Here is an 18,507-nt window from a genome sequence, read left to right as displayed (position 1 = left end):
GGTCCTTAATGCATCTCTCCAGAAAAACATTTAAAGAGATCATACAAAAGGAACAAAAGGAGAAAAAATAGTAGGCACATATTAAAAAGTATTGCAGTAAGTATGTGCAAAAGGAAAATATCCATAAAATTCCATAAACCACAGTCTTTTTACATAAGATGGTGAAACTGTGAAAGACCTGCACAGATGGAAAACTGTGATAAGTCTTAATGAAAAGGAAAACTAAGTCAGATTTCACAGATTATTTGTATTGCTAACTAACAAATGCAGGTAACTGCTAAAATGGCCATCAAGAATTTATCTGAACAAGATAAACTAATTCATTAAAATATTTCTGTATCTTTTATGAATTCTATCAATCAAATTAATCATATTTATGAAATAGGAATGAAATAAATAGAAAACTAACAACCTCATATTAAAAAAAGGGAACTTCAACCTTCAAAACTCAATGTTAAGACCAACAGATGGGTTTCTCTGGGTATAATATGACCAGTAGAAATATTCACCTGGCAGAAAATGGGGGAGCAGAGGAGGAGATGCTGGCTGACTGCTCTCTCACTATGACCAGAGCTAATAAAGCTTCTACCTGACCTGTCCTGAATTATACATGCCTTACTATGTACGTGGTGTCCCAAGATTGTCCAATAGCATCTACTGGTTAAGGAATAATAACAACCAGTGCTTGCTGTTTCGAATGTAGACTGTGACAACATGAATGACCCTACTAAGGAATCTCACTGAACAAAAAAACCCTGTTACTGCATAGAACTGGGAAGGTATAGGTTTTCCTTCCTGTACAATACAGAAGTTTTGAAAAAGTCTGCCTTCCACACACACACAAAAATAAAATAAAATCAAGCTTAAATATTTTTAGCAGCTGAAAATTGGATGGAGGTATTTAAATTCAGTTATTCTTTTGAATTCTTTGGAAACATTTTATTTCAGTTTAGGAGCAGATTTTACTATAGTTAGCTTTACCAGAAATATTTACTACCTGAACATGGAATTAAAAAAAATAAATTAAAAAACTAAGTTTAATTATTGAAATTAATCAGCTTTTCAATGAAATTATAATGATTTCAAGGAATCAAAATATTCATAAAAAGATGTTCACTGAACTCAGCTCTATTCCTTCTTTCTATTTTCAGATTAATTAAAAAATTGAAACCAAGGAGAATCTGTCACTCACTTCAATGGGCTTAGAATCTTTATGTCACTCATTAATCAGTTAATTAATAAACATTCCATATAAACATATTTTGCTTATATTTCATATAATATATTTCAATCCCAGTGGAGCAAAGACACACATGAGCTCACACCCATGTGAACTGAGTTATCCAGGAATTAATAGAATACAAATACTTCACTACAATAAGCAAAATGTTTTAATTTGCTCAAATGCATACAAAAGGAAGCAGAAGTCTGAAACTCACCACATGGTAGGATTCAATTCTTCTTGATGGTAAGAGTCAAAGTCATCTCGTAGGATAATGCTGTCACTGTGCATTTCGGCTACAAAGAAGAGAAAGCTCTCTATGAAAATAAACCCAGTGTAATCACCCAGTGCTTTCCAAGCACTTACCTGGAACTAAAGTAATGCACCTAAAATGAGGAAATCAGCTTTTTAAAGCATGCTAGTAACAAAAGCAGGGTTTTCTCAGTTACAGGCTTTTGTTACTCTGGATCATAATACCACACACATTTAAGGAGTCTCCCAATCTATCACTGAAGTGCAATGCCTATGAAAAGATGCAGCCACCAGGTACATACTAAATGCTTTGAGAAATTTTGTTCCAAATTGCTTGTTGTTCTGAATGTCCAGAAAAAAAATCCCCCTGAATCCAGGTTTTTGAAACACTGGCAGAAGGAGGGATGCGATGTCCTGGTGAGTGTGCTACACTTCTAATGGTCAGGGGGTTCATTCTGATAACTCATAGACAAAAATCTATGAGTTCATTGGAATTTCTCTGCTGCTATCAGTGGAGCTGGCAGTAAATATCAGCTCATGTAAGGGATATAAACTGTGAGTTATGTTACTCAAATGTTTCTAACCATTGCTCTGCAAGCTTTGGACTCCGTATTTCCCCCAAGATTTGCATCATCATTTATGTACCATGACCAAAAAAACCCAACAAATCCCAAAACTTTGGCAACTGTATTTGTATTAAACAGACCTTTCTCAACAAACACTTGAATTAAATTAATGATGTGACTTTCACCTGCTATGCAAATGGAGCCAGGACACCAGAATCTGTCCTCAACTGATCACCTTGCAATGCCCACGTTAAAATGAGTAGGGCTGAAGCTCTGCTGCATGATCCATGCTCTGCCTGGAGAGGAGGATAAGCAATGCCCTGCTCCTGGGTGCACCTCTGAGGCACACAGGGACAAAACCTGCCTTCCAGTGACCCAGCACTGGTGTGACAGTGCTGTCACATGCTGGGGGTTACAGGTCCTCATGTAATACTGGCTCCGCAAGGGCTCAAAGCCAATAAATAAACAGCAATGAGAATCACAGTGAAAAAATCAACTGATCAGAATTAGACATAATTAAATTAATTTTATATTAGCTTCATTTTTATTTAATTCTCCAGAGCTAGTTTCATATGACCTTACAGATTGTTTATTCTAATGAAGTTAATGACTCTGAGTTTTAGTAGTTAGAATGACAAATCACCTACCAAGGTCAGGATGTAAAGGAGCTTCTGTCGGGGCTGCAGAGAACAAAGACAGACAAAGCATTAATATCTTCCATGATCAGGGCTTAATTACAGCATTAAAAATCAATTCAGCATAAAACAAATTGTACAGTACATGTTCTCTTAAGTCAACTATCCCAACAGTTTAATTATGAAAAATGTGTTACACACTGAAAGTTAAAAAATACAATAGGAAAGAAAAAATAATATTCTCTAATTAAAATAAGCATCAACAATAAACGAAAGACAGAAACAGTTTTACAGCAAGATAAGAAAGATCACAGCTAGTGTATGAGTGTGAGATATTAAAAATAATCTGGATTATGATTCAGCAATTCAATGACTGACAAATGGAAAGGGAATTAAGGTGAACAACAGAAATAGTCTAAGCAAGGCAAAAATGCCACAGTTTGCTCATGTATACTGCACTGAACAACTGGGTATATTGTTGGGAGAAAAAAAATCCTAGTATTCCTAGGGCAACAAATAACAGATTGACTCCACAAATCACTAAATCAAACACTTGTTTTAAAGCACATTTTCACATGCACCGCTGAACCAATTCCCCAGCAGGTCTTTGTCTTCCAAGAAACAGTAGAATATTGTAATGACACACTGGGGACATGAGTGTGAAACGACAAAACTTTATTAAGTAGTCTTCTCCTAACATTTTGCAACAAGAGTTCTGGTGTAACATCACACAGAAGAAAACAATGTACCAGAAAGGGCTCAGCTACATAAAAATATGGGGAATTCTAGAAGGTGGCTACATAGGGTGGTAGATACTCCATGGTATCTACTACATCCATAGCCTTGCCTGGTCTTAAATCCAAAGGAAGTTACATCTCTTGCATGGAGGCAAAGAGGGTGCATAAAAGCAAGCTCCTGGGGAGCAGCTACCTGGTTTACCTCTCAGTACTTCAGGTATATTTCTAGCCATATGTTTTACTTTGGTAAACAGAACACCAAAAAAAGTGATTTTTTGAAGCCACGAATCTTTTGATGATTCTGTGTTTCTTCTTGGGCACTGACCTAATTGTATCAGTACTCCTGACTCCTTCAGCATGCTAGCAAAAAATTACTGAAGTACTGCAATTTCTGCCATAACATCTGACAAATTAAAAATAGATTAAAAATAAACATAAAAATGAATGCACTAATCTGTGTAGAGCCCTCACACATAGCCATTTGAATAGGAAGTCCAATGTGAATCTCAAGCATTTTGTTTTTCTCTTCCTGCTTTCTCCTTAAACACTGGGTTTGCACAGAGGCGTGACATTCTGTAATGAAACAGCAACATTTCATGGGGAAGCTGGTGATTAAGAAGACTAAGCAAGAAACAACTGAGATATCTGCAGATCAGAAAAGGATGGCAAGCAATCTGGAGTTATCTTAGTTAGAAACCTTCTATTTAACTGACTTAAAACTTGTAGGACCAACAGGTTTTACTCCATCCATATATATATAGAGAAAGAGAATGCAGAAACAACTACTGACCGACTGAAAGCCTTACTGCAGTGAAGAGCAAAGGCATTCTGAAGTTTGATGCTGAACAGAACTCAAAGACATGAAGAAATATTAAAGTTTTTTTTCTTTATGCAGATAACTGGATCTATTTTTTGTAGAAGAAGTTTATCCATAGCCTCTTGTCTTCCCCAGCAGAAACGCCAATCAGGACTCCAGCAAAGACCTCTCATCATGATGGTACTAAATCTGGGGCAATACAACTACAATTGTACATTAAGCTTGGCTCTGCCTCCAGGATAATGCTGGGCTGCACTGGTGGCTACTACAGAGGAAAAGACTGCATTTGTTCCTTGCAGTCCCAGGCATTGTTTTTCTCCATGGAGGCATGTATAAATTTCTGTAGAAAACCTTTATAAATTCTTTGCACAGAAGAATGGGATTAAACTGGATTAACCGAATTATTTCCCAGATTGAGCAATGCAGGCTTATAAGAAAAGAAGTACTTTACAGCATGGAATTTTAAATATTCCTGATCTTGTAAGAGGTTAAGCTTAAAATAAGACATCTCTGATGCCCTGCGTTATCCCTTTTCATTAGCTCCAGATCATCACTAAGGGATGATCACCTGCAAGGACAGGTGTGGCTGAGGCCCACTCTGCTAATGCTTATCTATGAGGAGGATGGTCATGTCAGGCCACCTCACAGCAGACTCCTGAGGAAATTTCATTAGCCCTTGAGAGGGCTCTCAATTTAAAGAGACCTTCCTCTCCTCAAACCTGAAAAAGAAAAATTAAAGACAAGATTGTGATTCAGGACAGGTCACTTGGTGTGGCTCTTTGGAAGAGGATTTCTGTGGAAGGCAGTCCATCCCATGTTACACACAGTCACTAATTCTTTCTAAAGTTATTAAGCAAAATTTCAGCATTCAGTCAAAAGTCACAGGTATAGCACAAACTTGGAATCTTTGAATTTGCAAACTCCTTTGACTTCACCATTATTTTTTATATAACTAGCTGTTTATGTGATTAAAGAATTAAAAAATTGGATCTGATAATTTTTCCTAAAACAGCTCTTTAGTTGTATGCACAGTGTATTGCAAACCAAAACTGCTTGTCAACGGACTGAAGGGAAGAAACTTGTGCAGATACAAAGTAGTGTCACTGGTCACTTGTTAAAAAAACCTTAAGGCTGAGGTAAGCAAACAATGTTGGACAATAGGTTGTTCTAACAAATAAAGACTTTATGTTGAGGAGGGGTTATGTTTCCTAAATCTCTATAGGATCTGAGAAGCCCAAGTACTTTTGCCTCAGGTATTCCTTCATCTAATTTGTAATTCAAAAGACTGTGAAGGTACCATTTAATGAGTGATAAACCTAGACTTTAATCTCCTTATGAATAATTTAAATATTATACTTAATATTTCCTTGCAAGACAGCACTGTGTTGATCTTTAAATGTGGTAGATAAGGCCCCCAAAAGAACAGAAATTTAGAATATCACACAAAACCAGCTGAAGTAGTTTTCAAATATTTTGAGATTTGCCTTCTTAAATCAATGTATAAACCTACATATTTTAAAACAATATGGATTGCACAGCAAGCCATATAGTATGGCTGAAGTCAAAGGCTGTTTTCTTGCATGACATGACAAAGCTTAAAAAAAAAAGGATATGCAGCAGAGTAACTATACAAGGCAAATACAAAAACATCCCCAGTTTTAAAAAATGACACAATACTTCAGTCTGAGGGGGGAGAAAAGGCCATCTTAATTCATATTTGAAACTATCATTTACTTTCTTAGATGTTCCTTAGGCACTTGGTTAGAGGGTTTTAAAGTTAAAAACCAGTATTTGTGTGGTTCCAAAATGCACCTGAACTTGAATGAGAACATAATTTATTTTTTAAAAAGTGAAGTAGAACAATTTATGATTTGATTTTTAACTAGAACCCTGGGTATATACAGAGCTTTACAAGAGACAAATTGTACTAAGCAAAGAATGGAAATGGAGCTCAACAGAGTTCACCATCTAAGAGGCATGAGCAAATACAATATGAGAAAATGTAAGAAAATGTAGGATCCTTGCCTTGTAGACAAGGAATAGCACAGAAGAAAGTACACAATACAAAGTGATTCAGAGAGAGAAAGGCCACAGTCGAACTGGAAGCGTGAGAAACTTGAGGAAAGTAATGGGGAATTCAGAAGTCAATGGGGTCATTGTGGGGCTCTGTGTCAATGAGATGCGGGAGAATGAAGGCATCTTTTGGGGTAAAAGGTTAGAATTTTCTATGGATGAAGTAAGGCTACCGAAAGGTTAAACCAACAGAAAAATATGCCCTGTTTTGGTTAAACTGGAAGGGAGGGAAATAAGAAGGGAATGTCATCGTCAGATAGAAGAGCTGGAATATGAGGAAGGAAACAAGATTTGGTGAAGGTCCAGATGTCAGTGGAAAAATAAGAACCAAAACAATCAAATATGGTAACGGTTAACTGTCAAGCAAAACCAGTCTCCATTCAGATAAAAAGAGCCAGCATAATGCAAGTTAAACACAGGTTCCATCAGCATCAGTTTGTACTACTCATACCCATATTTCCTAGATCTCCTCCTTTTCTCCAAACTTTTTTTTTTTTTTTTAGAATATAAAATAAAAGTGAATTATAGAAACAGAAATTCTCCAGTGCTCCCAGACAAAAACACTGCTCAGAGATCAACAGCCAGCAGCCATTAGCTGTTGCTCAACAATTCACCACAAAAAATGTGCAGAGAGGTATGTTCTATTTTGCAGATTATGATGACGCCTAATCTCCTTGTCATTAGCAGCCAGATGAAGATGAAAAAGGAAATTAATCCTTTTATTTAGGCTCCTGCCAATACTTTCTCTCTACTGGTAAACAAAGTTGCTATTGAATGACAGAGGCTGAACATGTCCAAAGAGAGAGCGAGCGCTTTGCCCGAGGGCTGCATTATTCTTGCTGACACATAAGCCAAGGAACATGCCAGCTCTGAACTCCAGTCTTGTGCTCTGTAAAATACTGTTCTGGTCAAGCCTGAGAGCCTGCAATCTGTTCTGTATTTGTTTTTCAGACTGCTCTTAATTCCATATTTACAAGGTATAAAACATGCCTAAAAGGCCTTCCACAAACATTCAGGCAGAAACTATGAAATAAAAGAGAATCTGGGCCAATTCTTGGAATTTACTTTCACATGGAGACATCTATCAGACCATAGAGTGCTTTCTTAAGAAAAGAATCCCAGTCCTATACTTTGTGGCATGGAGTATGAGATTGTATAAGATTATGGGAACTATGCTGCAAGGAATGATTTTTCACTAAGAGGGAACTACACCCTTCATCTTTTCCATCTCTTAGCTTTGACTGTTCTGAGGCTCTCTTCTAGTCAGTCAGAACTAAATTACTCGCTCACAAATCTCCCAGTGTGGTCCTTATTCCAAAGAATTGCACTGCTGGCCCAAAGCTGCATATTGTATCAACAAAATGGTCTCCTTAACCCTTTAGCACCCTTTGTGGAGCGGTGAAGGCAGGTGGAGTTGTGTGATGAGAGTGCTGGCTGCACCCACCCCTGTACCATGAGCTGTTCCTCCCAGCAGCATCCCTGTACTCATGCAGACTTGAACTTGAACTACAGTGTTCTACAGAGTACTACAGTGGAATGCAGCTAGGACTGATGTTTCGCCAACTCCATTTTAATTATGCTACTGTTAATGTGTAATTTTTGTTCTATTCAGTCCAGGAATAAATATGCCTCAATCTGCACAGTAATGTTTACCTTATTTTCCAATAATCTTTCTATTAGATCAACAAGTTGAATAAATTATTAATCAAAGGTTATAGTAATGGCAAGACTATAATTAGCCATTAGCAACCTTATTTATCCTTAAGAGTATTTATAAGATGTCTGTCTTTTCTGTCTTGGCTTATACATTCTTTGTTTTCTTGCCTATTTGTCTGGATTAGTGCTTTTGTTTTATCATTTTTGTCTCCTTACTTCAACATCCAATAAAATTGGGAGGCTTTAAGGCTTACATCAATTCTCAAAGATCTTTCTAACCTCCTGAAGTATTTATTATATGTTGAACACACATCTTTCTGAGCAATTATTTTACTTTTCTAGTTGTCTTTCCCTACGGCATCGATTATTCCATTTACATTATACATAGGGCTGCTTGTTTGGCATTGCTATCCCTCAACACTGTCCTTTATCATCCTCTAGTTCTCTTCAAAATAAGAACTATGCTTTCATTTCCCTGCTAAAATCCCATTAACACTATTAGGATTTACTAAAGCACACGTGAGGTTGGACAGCCACATCAAACATGATTTCTGATATTCCTTGCTTCATGTATATCCTTTGTATTAGTTATTATGAAGTCTGGTATCATCTCCAGTGAACATACATATTAAAAAGATAACCTGTAATCAATCTATGAAGTTGCTTTGTGGTTTTATTTTCTTGACTTAATAAGTCACATAATTCACTACAGCTTTTCAGTATACTAATGCTTAGGGTCAGAAACAGACCATAAAGCCTTATTTATATCAATCTACCTTGCTGTTTTGCATATGTCTTAATATGATACTTAAATCTAAATCAATTCACTCGTTCCTTCTGAAAGAATCCTTTATTTACATTAATAGTATTGATGAAACTGGGATTGTCTTCATGGAATAAAGGAAGCGAAGTTTGCTTCAAAGAAAGCATTTTTTATTTTAATTGGAAAATTATTCCTAGTAGTATAGTTATAATAGCACACACTGCTTAGGGGGACTAATGCAATGCACTAATGCTGAAGAAATAAGAACAAAAGGGTAGAGGAGAACTTGGTGCTGGAATGGACAGGAGGAAGGGCCGTGGCAACTCGGTGGTTGACTAGCTGGGTCACTAAAATTGTGGCCAATGTGGGCAACTAAAGGGAGGGAAGCTTTGGTGAGGATAAAAATCTGGGAGAAGGACCAAGAGAACCTCTAAGAAGCTTGCACATCTATATTATAGGACAATATGATAACTAATTAGATGGCTGTTGTATACTGTGAACTGCTTGTAGACCAGCACCTTTGGGTGATCCTCAATTAAGTCAAAGCTGATGTTTGCAGAGTTAATGCAGTGACACCAAATATTTTGGAGACGACAAATCCAGAAAGTCTCTGAATTGACTGTGTATAAAGCAAAGTTTTTGCTGGGAAAATCACAGGAAACACAAAAGTCATGAGGATGTGAGAGACTGTGACAAGGTGGGGAAGCTATAGGACCTTTCAGAAGGGCTCCAGGACATGGCTATCACTGTCCAGGCTGGAGGATGAGGCAAAGTGACTGTCACAGCTGAGCAGCCAGTGAATGCCCAAGGGTGACACATCTTGGCATCTTTTATTCTCTTCACACAACTGATAAACAAATATCACTTTCTCCTTGGCCTGTAGAGTCCCTGTGAACTTGGGGACAGCACACAATACCATAATGACTTATTGTTCTAAGCAGCATAAGTATTGCTAAAATGTTAATTTGCGGTGAGGTTATGCTCCAAAACTGGAGAAATTTAAAGCCAAGAAGGGTGAAAGAACTACAATTTCTGCTGCCAGCTCTCCTACTAAAATCTCCTGGTACAGCAGGTTCAAATAAAGGACTGTCAAGCCCGTATGGAGGGATTTCTACTTGCCAGTCTCTGCTTATCAAGGTATTTTCTTTCAGCAAGGAGAAATCCTGTTGCTTTGCTCATATTCTTCTTGACCATGCTGGCAGTTCTGACACTGATAGCTACCTATTTCCTTCCAGCTTCTAGCTTTTGTCATGCTGGTCACTGCCAGCTGTTCTGGCCACCACAAACTGCCTTTGCCTGTGATGCTTTCACTGTGCAGCCATGCTTTGGACAATTTCATCTGCTTATAAGATTTTTTATAATTTTATGCTGGTGACTTTGCATATTAATTTGCCTACTTTTGACTTGTGTCCATCCAGTGAGTAGCCTGTGTGGGATTCCCTCACCATCCTCCTCAACACATCCCACATGGTGGTTCTGCCAGCACTTCTGTTCCCAAACCCCCTTCCAGTCATCACTGAAACACTACTCTTCCATACCCACATTAGGGGAGTATAATTTATCTCCTGTTCTGAATAACAAATGCATTTTGGTAATTTCTCCAGATGTTATTCCTTGCACACAGTAAAAATAGCAATACATGTCTGACAAAATTACCTTCTATTCAGCTCACTATAACACTCTCTTCTGACTGTCAGCACCATTACATTTTTCTAATTAACTTCCCAGCTTGTTAGCTGACATGTTCAATCACAACTCTGGATCTCCCTTCCTACTATTGAAATATTCAAATACTGAAAACCCAAATACTGAAACTGAAAATCAAAATACTTTTCCCTTAATATCAGAGGTACAATTCATACCTCATATGAATAACTCAGTATATGTTCCTGACATATTGTCAGCTTCTTATGGCAAAAACACAGATTTTCCCAAACTCATAGGAAAAAAAAACACCAACAACACAAAAAACCCCCAAAAAACAAAGAAAGCCATAGCTCTAATACCCCAAAAAGATGTATTTGGGGGGATTTAATTTAATTTAATTTTTTTAATATGACAACACATTTCTAATTTTAAAATATTTATTTTAGACTGGTTGGCCCATATTTCACTGTCTCTTTTCACATGGAAATATCACCGGAATTTTGCAGACAAAACTGGATCAGCACAGAAATTCCTCTCAGTCCTGCACCAAAAGGGAGAGATACTTTCTCTACTTCCTACTGTTCTAATGAAGCAGGTTCAAAGCAGTGCACTGTTTACAGACAACAGCTCACAACAGGACATTTGTTTTCAGGTTACTCATCAAAAGGATATATATGGTAAAGGTGTGCAAGCAATTAGATTTTTAAAGTTTGCATAAGTCAAACATTTTATTTAGCTATAAAAGTGATCAAATGTTGTAGATGACAAGCAAAAATGATGGTCTACCCTTACAAAATGAGAAGGCAGGTTCTTCAGAAAGATGTGTGAGCTGGATGGTAAACAAGCTTTTGCTGCAGGCATATTGCATTTATTACTTAGAGTTACTACAGTGAGAGTTAAAATTGAGCTTGTGGTTTTGATAAAAAGCAAATTTTCGTTGTTACAGGCTGATTTTAGGTAAGGGTATAACATGATAGGATTTAATTTAACTTTTGTGTATTCCCCAAAATTTAGCAGAGAGACTAGAGGGGTTTCTGGATCACTGATGGGAAGTATGAAGCCAATGACAGTATCAGTTTTAAGAATACAAAAAAGATCCTGATACTAGGTTTTCTATGAAATAGTTTCATGATGAGTAACACTGACATGCATGTACAATGGAAAACACATTTGCCAGGTATTTTTTATAGGATGGTGGCTCTTACCTCCCTGTTCACACAGCTGTTGTGCTAAGGCATCCTTGAATATAACTTGGCCCCTATGCGTTGCTGTAGCCCTGTGAACATAAAAAGTACAACAATCAATAATGTACTATACTGATATATGCATATGTATATCTATATGCATGACTAACCAAATCAGAAGCCCCATTTCTTCCTGTGTACTTCTTTCTGCATTCCTTTAAATGCATAGAATAATTTGTAGGGATTGCTTCTGTGCATTGCAAAAGAGGAGTTGCTAAACCAAAATGGCCAGGTTGGCAACAAAAGGCATGGGCACAGGGATTCAATGAAGGAATGAGCACAAGTAAGCATATCACAAAGCTAAGTACATCATTCTGCCTGAGAAAGTGTACTGTCTCTGAGCAGGACAGAAGAAATGGTCACAGAGCTGGTGCCCTGTGAAATTATTAGTCACACAATCCTGTATGCAGTAGCAATGGCTGTACTGTTATATGCTGCTGACAGAAATGTGGAGATTGAACAGATGTCCAGAAATCCTCTCTGGAAACAACAGGAGAGACAAGTAAGCTGCTAGTTGAGTTGTTCTTCTACAGCTAACGGACCAGCTAATGTACCATGGAGAAAGAGTTGTCTTTTTTTTTTTTTCATAAACAGCTAGAGATACAATGCAGTTTGATTTGTTTTTCTCTCACAGAGCTCCATGCTAACAGTGCTAGTTATTCTTAATTTTCAATTGCTCATTTAATCCCTTTCTTTAAGTGTAGTACTTCACAACTTCAATTTTATGTTGGAAATTTCAAAACCCTTCAGTATTTGCTCATGTTGCCTTTGAAGTCTGACTTCTTGTAGCCAAAGTACTTCCAATATCTGTCTAGACTTCTACACACTATTCATTCCTGTTCTTTATCCTTTCCCTCAGTCAGTAATGAAAATAATTAACATCAATGGGCTCAAGATAGATCCATATGAACTCCTTGAAATAGCTTCTCCTCATTCAATGGTAAGACATTGAGAACAATTTTATGAGTATGATTTCCCAGCCAGCTGTTTGGTCTCTGATGGATCATGCCTCACTTGCTTATGGAAATATCAGGAAGGAGCACAAAGGAATGATCCACAAAGAAAGTTCAAAATAGGTTTGTTTGTTGTTTTTTTTTCTTGGCTACTAAGCTAGTTACACTGATGAGGAAGAACAACAGAAGTAATGCATCTAACATGAATTTTTTCACATATGGTGGCTCCTGAAGGTAAAATCCACCTGTCAGAGGACTGTCAGAGCACAAACAGGAGTAAATGAAAGCTTCTTTGGGAACTAATTTCCTTCCTGCTCACTTAGAAAAGCTCCATTTACACCAATGTGTGTGCCCAGAAACGCAAAACTGTGGCCACCTGATGCTCCTATGGGTTTTAGGGCATTCTCTTCCTCTGCTCATGGGAAGGAGAGCTGTATCATTTTTTTCTGGCTGCTTGGACAGAGGCACATGAAAAGCTGGAGCTTCACTTTGCATGTAGCAACAGTATTTTGGCCACAGCAGCCCTGGGATGGCATCACCAGTGTGAGGTTTTGGCTGCAGTCCCTACCACATGCACCATGGAAACTTTTTTAGGATTTCCAACACAGCAAAACATCATGCCACAGCTCTTCATTAGTGTTTCTCCACCTGCTGTCATGACGCCTGACCATACTGAGCACAGAGTGAAAAAGAAACAAATACATCATCCCAGGGCAAAAAGAAAGGCAAGAAAGCTGAGTCTTTAAGTCTTACTTAAAAGCATGAAACAACATCTTTCTTAAATCTCTCTTGTGAAGAATATGCAAGAAATCATGATCACTACCTTATATTTCTGCAAATTTCCTCATGGACATGGACACAAAAGTCAGATGGAGACCAAACAATCTCCAAAACCAAACATGTGCCCAGCCTTCATTAAAAGGACCAGATATGGTGACTTCCTCTAGCAGATGAAATGGCAGGGCACCCCACAGCCAGCTTTGAGTGCAACCCAGAACAAACAGATTTTGCAAATATGTTTCATTGTGGGAATTCCATGTTTTGACCACAAATTCATCGCTCTTGGTGCTCTCTCACACACACACTAAAATGCCACACCCAAGGCTCAAAAGGTTTTTTGTACATTTGTATCCCAGGCTGGCAGGATGGAAAAAAGGGCTTTGCAGACAGTGAGAAAGAAAACTGATATTAGCAGTGGACTGAGACTTCAGGGATAGTGTTTATGCAACAGCCCGGGATTCAATTCAGGATGCAAGCAACAACAACAACCACAGAATTCCTGCATGAGGCAGACAGTGGCAAACCCTTGAAACACAGACCACATGCAGAGAGGAGCCTGAATGCAAGCAAGTACTAAACAATACTATTAATACCAAACCATGTACTGTTTACCCGATCTCTGCATGCGTGTGAGAAAAAGGGGATCTGGGGAGAGCGCCAGCAGCCAGCTGAATGATCTGCATCTTTCTGTGTCTATTATCCCTTGCTTGAGAATGCAGACTAGGAGCCAATTATTGCTGCTCCAGAGCAGGAGCTCTCTGCACCCTGGGGACAGCAGTGCCGTGCGGGAAGGGCACTGCTTCCTACAGCACATGCTCACGTTCAGGTTTGCAATGGGCAGATACATGAGTTCTGCACCTGCCTGTGCAGCTTCAGAGACTTATTAAGGCTATTGCTTCTGACAGTTTTCCAGTATTATCTGCTAGTTTTTCTCTGTGTTTATGCTTTATTCATGGGGCAAATGACAATAATGCAGTGCAATTATGCATGAACTCAGCTACTTTTGGAAAGAAGTGCAAAACATAGCTTTTCTCTATTGAACTTTCTTTGTTGATGTTCATACCTGACAGGTGAGATTAATGGGAAAGGATCATGAATGTGGGTTTTTCCCTTTTATATGTAACATATCCAAAGACACTGATACTCAGGTCTAAAAACTACATAATATTTATAGTAATAATAGTAAAATAATAATGGTAATGCCTGAGCAAGAGTCTACTAGAGAAAGAAAATGATTCACCAATTTATTATGGGCATTGCTTCTTGACATATATATCCATTAACTGACATCTGTGCTGTTTTTCAAAAGTTTCTGAACAGCCTTTAATGTAGTTAAATATTGCTTAGATGAAGGTTCTTACTAACTCATAATTGGTGTTACACCAGTCTACCTTCCCAGTTTGTCACTGAATACTATTTATTTCCAGCTAAAGGACAAGTAACTAATACAATCTAACCTGCCAGTCAGCCAAAAGGCAAGATGTATGGTCTGTGTGTCCCCAGAGGTAATTCCTCACTAGGAATTAATCTTTCCAAAGGGGTGAGAAATAAAAGGCAAATGGGAGGGAACAGGAACATCCTGACATGGTAAGTGAGAGCTTAGAAAGAAAAACAACTTAGAGGTAATAAGGTTCCTCTTTATATTAACTTCACACTTCCATTAGCCTAGATGTATTTATCTGCTTGGGGCAATGCAAGAGAGAGGAAAATGTGTTTTTAAAAGTGGCAAGAGGAGATAAAGTGCTGACAGAGGAAGAAAGAGGGCTGAATGCAAGAAGACTATATCAAGTGTCAAGGCTCACTGTCAGTTCAAGGCATTACTAACCCCATGCTTCAATTACAGCAATTCTGTAAAGAATTTTCCTTCCTAAACCACAACTATTCAAGTTGAAATAGGGTTCCAATAAAGACTTTTAGATTGTCTGTCACTGAAAACTAAAAAAAGAAATATGACTTGCCAGTTCTCTACTTGAACTATACATAATCCACATCACCCGCCAAAGGGGACTTGAAATGCCACCCTGCTGAAGTGCTAACAAGCTTAAAAACACTTTGAGTGCAGTGCTGCCAGCTCCTCTGGTGAGAACCAAAGTGATACCAGTTTGTCCCCCATGCATTGACACAAATTGTTCGGGGTGATCTGGGGAAAGAAATCCAGAGACACTTGCATACATTCATAGACCTGTGGACAGAGACGTGTCCCTCCTTCCTCCTGCTGAGGAGATGCAGCACGCTGAGCTGTGCTCCCCAGGAGCAAAGTGCCTGTCCCAGGCCTTTCCCTGGGAATGGAAAAGGAAGCCATGCATCCCCAGTAATCACTGTTGTGATTTTAAGTTGAAGTGTCTCATACTTCGCATGGGATTCATATGCACTGCTAAGACACTTTTGTTAACAGGTTGCATTTTAAAGAGCGCTTTTTAGCTTAGGAGAGCACAGGCAGAAGGTCAGTGGGACTGAGCCATGCATGGACACTGCCTGTGCTGCCCCTGCTGCCTGGCTCTGCCAGCTCCAGGTGTGGGAAGGATGCATGGCAGCTCTGTCCACAGGCCACTGTAGATATATGCCCTCTGTGCTTGATTTTTAATATATTGTTAAATTTGCAGGACCATCTCCTTCCAGGCTCGTCTTGTTTTGTCTGTTGTCTTTTATTTAAAATATGCTCCTCCAACACCACCTAATTAAGAGAACTCCAAATAGAATAACTTAAAAAGCTAGATAGAGAACAGGCCTTCTGGGTATCAAGTACACAGGGTAGTTGTGTCTGCTACCATGGCTGAAAACTTCAGCGAGAATTTCTTCCAAGAGCAGCAAAGACCAACATAGTGAACCTGATGGGGAGATGGTGCAGGCCTGGGCCAGCAGGGAAAATGCACAGAGCATGGGTGGCTGCTGATCCAGAATGTGCCTGGGAGGAAGGCTTTCAGCCACCGGTTAAATGTCTAATTTGGTTTTTTTTCCAGTTTCCTCTTGACATGCAAGCAATTAAAGTAGCAGGAACAAGATCCATGTGTTGTGAAAGGCATGTTTTTTACTCTATCTTTCCCTCCGTCTCCCCAGTGGTAGCTTTCCTGAGATGCCACCAGAAAAGTCACCTGTTCTGACCATATTCAGCTGAAACTGCCAGGGAAATTTGGCAGGTTAGATGTAATTATGTAGGTATACATTTGTGCAGGAGACTGGAATCAGCACACTTGTTGTAAAAGACTCAGTAAGAGGTGAAAAGTCTTCAGAAGGAAAGAATTAAAATAGCCAGCAAAAAGCTAGGGTTAGTGTTAGAGGGTAAGGAGCAGTCACTTAATTTGGGGCAGCAGTCCTGAGTTGAAGTTTGTGGTTCACAGTCACAAATTAAGTCCATGACTGATTTCATGGGTGAGGTAAGACTCCTTTGCTTTCACCTAGAACAAACGCAGGAGGAACAAGACATAACTCATTTTCTCTCATCTCTGAATTTATCTCTGGGGACTGTGCACAGGGAAAAGGGACTAAAAAGTCCACCTAAGGGTGTGGTGGGTATCTTTGCTAACATTAAAATTTTGTTTAAAGAACCATTTCAAAATAATAAAGTCTAAGACAGAAAATGTAGAAGAAACGTCAAAAGCCTTCTCAGCAAGAACAAATAAACATCAGGGAAAGAAAGGTTTCCTTTTGCAACTGTATTAAACCAACATTTAAAGCCACATGTGCTTTTCTGTGTACGGAAGCAAGAGCATGTGTACCCATATCTACTACCTTTACCTGAGACCACGCTGCCATTAACAAAACATGCATAAAAACATCAATCTTTCTGGCAGAAACTGGATTGGGAAAAAACACACTATGTACAGAGAGAGTCTATTTCTCTCTCACACACTTCACCTATGCACTTTGAAGAGCTAATCATAACTCTTTGCTAGACCCATCCAGCATCCAGCCATTCCTTGCAGAACTTTTATCTCATTCAGTGCACCCCATGTAAAACACTCACTTTTAAAACCAGCAACTTAAACCACATTGCAGCCTCTTTTAAAGTGTGCAGGAAACCATCCACACTCCTGTGTGTTGACATTTTTTACTGTATACGTGGTCCAGCACACACTTACAAGACACTTGTAAGACATAAAGTGGGTTTTGTTGTTGCTCTTTGGCAATTAAAAAAAAAAAGGTTATATATTTGAGAGACGATACCATGATTTGAGGTAAACATAAGGGAGGAATATAGAAGTTAGGTGGTAACATCAGAGCAAAATGAAACAGATTTAATTTTTATGGTGTAGCACAGAAACCTGTGTTAGGCTTTGCACACTTAGGATGTTGCTTTGATCAGAGATTGATTTAAATACACATATAAGGGCTTTCTTTAACCATGATCTGAATAAAACAAACCCTCAAGTTGAAAAACACAAGTCTGTTACAGAGAATGGATCTAAGGCTACAGCACTGAAAGCAGAAGGGTGCAGAGGCAGCCCCTACACTTGACACTATTCTCACTTGCCTCCTGCATGCTGGGAATCTGGTGAACCTCTTGAAAAAAATGCAGGGTCACTAATCATACAAAGGACAGTTATTTCTCCTGCATGGCTTTTCATTTTCAGCCAGATTTATGTGTTGTAAGAAAACATACATCCCTTAAGACCATACCAGCTCACAAATAGAAATAGACAGATGAAATGTTGCCTTAGGAGAATAATTCCATCAGCCACTGAAGAAATGACAAAATTGTTAAGTATCACAGGACTCTGGCCAAAAGAAGCAGGTGGAATGGCATCAGGTAGGTAGCAAAAACTGGAGACACTACAGTGAGAAAGTCTGGCATCAATAACAGGAGCTGGATGGACTGGGGATATCTGCAGGTAGAAGGATATCTGGGGACCCTGGAAGGCTGAGACCAAGACGTGCAGGAGGGCACCTGGGAATCTGGTTGTGTGGGTGCTATGAGGACTTACTACCCATACATGCAGGAAATCTGGCTTCATGGACCCTTCTGCTTAGGGCACAGCCAGGCATTTCTTCAACAAGGGTGCTTGTTTCAGGGATGCCCATTTGAGTAATGTCCTTCAGTCCCAATTAAGAGACACTCAGAGATCCAAATTACTTATATTGTATCCAACCTGTCTCCCATCTCACTGAATCACAGAAAAAACATTTAAAAGAGAACCATCTGCTCTCTGTGTCCTTCTACAGTG

The 18,507-nt window shown here is 38.8% G+C and overlaps 1 protein-coding gene across 1 annotated transcript in view; it reads right to left on the bottom strand.

Annotated features, from left to right (window-relative positions):
- RELN (reelin) overlaps window positions 1-18,507 on the bottom strand; it is a 288,920-nt gene that overhangs the window by 163,089 nt on the left and 107,324 nt on the right. Inside the window, exons 4-6 of the mRNA XM_051610928.1 lie at window positions 11,574-11,644; window positions 2,688-2,720; window positions 1,440-1,518 (exon numbers count right to left, since the gene is read on the bottom strand). Coding sequence (XP_051466888.1) covers window positions 1,440-1,518; window positions 2,688-2,720; window positions 11,574-11,644 — 183 coding nt within the window. The remainder of the gene's footprint in view (window positions 1-1,439; window positions 1,519-2,687; window positions 2,721-11,573; window positions 11,645-18,507) is intronic.

Source organism: Apus apus, chromosome 1 (assembly GCF_020740795.1).
Source record: "Apus apus isolate bApuApu2 chromosome 1, bApuApu2.pri.cur, whole genome shotgun sequence".
In the NCBI taxonomy this organism is placed as follows: Eukaryota; Metazoa; Chordata; class Aves; order Apodiformes; family Apodidae; genus Apus; species Apus apus.
The sequence above is the reverse complement of the archived record's forward strand: the minus strand, read 5'-3'. Positions and strand labels throughout refer to the sequence as shown.